The 2,024-nt window shown below is 49.5% G+C and overlaps 1 protein-coding gene across 1 annotated transcript; it reads right to left on the minus strand.

The window, feature by feature from the left end:
- Positions 1-327: 327 nt before the first annotated feature.
- Positions 328-1,401, minus strand: PGRI_096190 (uncharacterized protein; the record flags this gene model as incomplete). The annotated part of the gene is made up of 4 exons (XM_040797332.1): positions 328-432; positions 480-667; positions 723-822; positions 880-1,401. The coding sequence occupies 4 exons, from the start codon at positions 1,399-1,401 to the stop codon at positions 328-330; spliced, it is 915 nt and encodes a 304-aa protein (XP_040643651.1).
- Between the last annotated feature and the right edge of the window lie 623 nt (positions 1,402-2,024).

The raw sequence follows: 2,024 nt of genomic DNA on the forward strand, positions 1-2,024 counted from the left end.
AAATGGAAAATCGATATGCGAGGGCAGCTCTTCCTACGGACAAAGCCAAGTTCAGCTACGAACAAAGCGGGTGAGATTTGCCCATGTCTGACTATTTTCAACCACTTTGTCTCAGTGTTTAGTGACAATCACTTCGTTAGTGTAATATGGATAATATATAGCTGTATTTCAAAAAAGCCCCCGCAAGCTATGTCCTCAAATGGGGCTGCGGATTGCCTCCAAATTCTGTACCATCTGCAGTACAAAACGTATAGTACCTTCAATCGTGTCTTCTCACCTGCCAAACGGTAAGAGGTACGGATTCCCGCCGCATACGCATCACCACGTTCATATGCGCTTGTATGACTCTAGATTGTGGTAAGCAGTCTTGTTGGCCGCATTCACCAGCATCTTCAGTTCGCCCTCATCCCCCAATTGCTCGAACAATTTGTTCTGTTTGGTCAGTATATGACGCAGAGGGCTGGGAGGTCAAGGCTTACGCGTAGCAGCTTTTCCGGTGAATCGCATTTTTTCAGCTCTTCAGGCAGATTTTTTATCTCGGCGCTCCATGGATATTGTGAAGGATTCTTCATGATCAGCCTCTCCACTACCTCAGCTAAGGCAAACAGCTTCATAGTGGCTGCGTCCATCTCGGCTGCATTGATTTGGCAACTATGCTCCACTCCCGCTGCAACATGGTCAACTATCAGAATCTCATGCTCATGTGGCCCGCCACTACTCACCGATCCTGACCTCACCGAGTTCCGTGAGTAGAAGAGTATCGGCACTCAAGGCAGCGAGTGCTCTCCCGTGACTGCGCAGATATTGAATTCCTCCGAGGACCTATCGGGCATGAGCACCGTTTGCTTTCTCGCGTCAACCGTTGAGAGCAGTACGTACCGGCCGAACAATTGCAGCAATTTCATCCTCAGTGATAGTGCATCTTGATGCGAGGATGTGACTTACCGAGAGCTCTACTGGCTCCCGGACCAGAAATACCTGCTCCTCCCAACAATAGCACCCCACCAGACCTAGAAAGCTGGGGTGTGATGCTTGGCTGATTGTTTCCAGCAATGGTTTGACCGATGAGAATTGCTGCTTCAAAAGATGGATATCGACGAGTGTCGCTTTGTCTTTTCTGTGTCGGGCCAGAAAGACTGACTGTCCTTGAGAGATCACCACGATCGCCTCGTACGTCAACCACGGATTTTCGAAGACCGGTTGAATAGTCTGAATTTCAATTTGGCCTTTCTGTAGCGCAGGATGAGGGAGAGAAATTGTAGAAGGGATTATCACTGGATCGGGCTGGGGCCTGGAAGACGGCGCAGAAGGACGAGATGTTCTTTCCAAAGCGGCCCAATCGGGCGTTCCGTCACGCCACAAAGGCTCAGGCCGAGAGGGCTGGCGCTTTATGGGATCCATCCTGCAAGGAATATGATAGACTTGGTATGGCTCAAGGCGTCAATATTGAGAAGTGGGAAAATTTGTACACAGAGACGTTCAGACAATTCCTATTTATATAATGAGGCCATAGAGATGTAAGGTCATGGCTGCCTCGCTGCAGTGCTAGCTTGACACTGGCCTATCGAGCCGAGCGTGACTGTTTGTGTTTATGGCTGTCCAGCTTTGTTAGGTCAAGCGTTCAAAGCTGCGTTAGAAAAACGATCACCGCGGTAAAACCGGCCCTGGAAAGGTCTAACCATGTCTGTTCATGGACTACCCCGCAAAAACTAACTGGTCCAATGCATCCTAAAACCTTTCTAAACATGAACCGGTTGTCTTTACTCAGGAATGGTGCCAAACACGTTGCGCATAGCCCCACGGCAAATCTGATCCTGTGGAATTAATTGATCTCGTGCATTCGTAAACTAGCTTTCGTCTATATCGAACATAAACCTAGGGTAGGAAGCGGTCGGGAACCCGTCTCGACCGAGGTGATCGACGGATAAGGGATGAGCTTGAGGAGACCCGAAGACGGTCTGAACGCCGGGTAGTCTGGGTTGACCGACGCTGCGGAGGTGCTGTTGGAGCATTTAACTCTTCTA

Source organism: Penicillium griseofulvum (genome assembly GCF_001561935.1).
Source record: "Penicillium griseofulvum strain PG3 chromosome Unknown contig_51, whole genome shotgun sequence".
Classification (NCBI taxonomy): Eukaryota; Fungi; Ascomycota; class Eurotiomycetes; order Eurotiales; family Aspergillaceae; genus Penicillium; species Penicillium griseofulvum.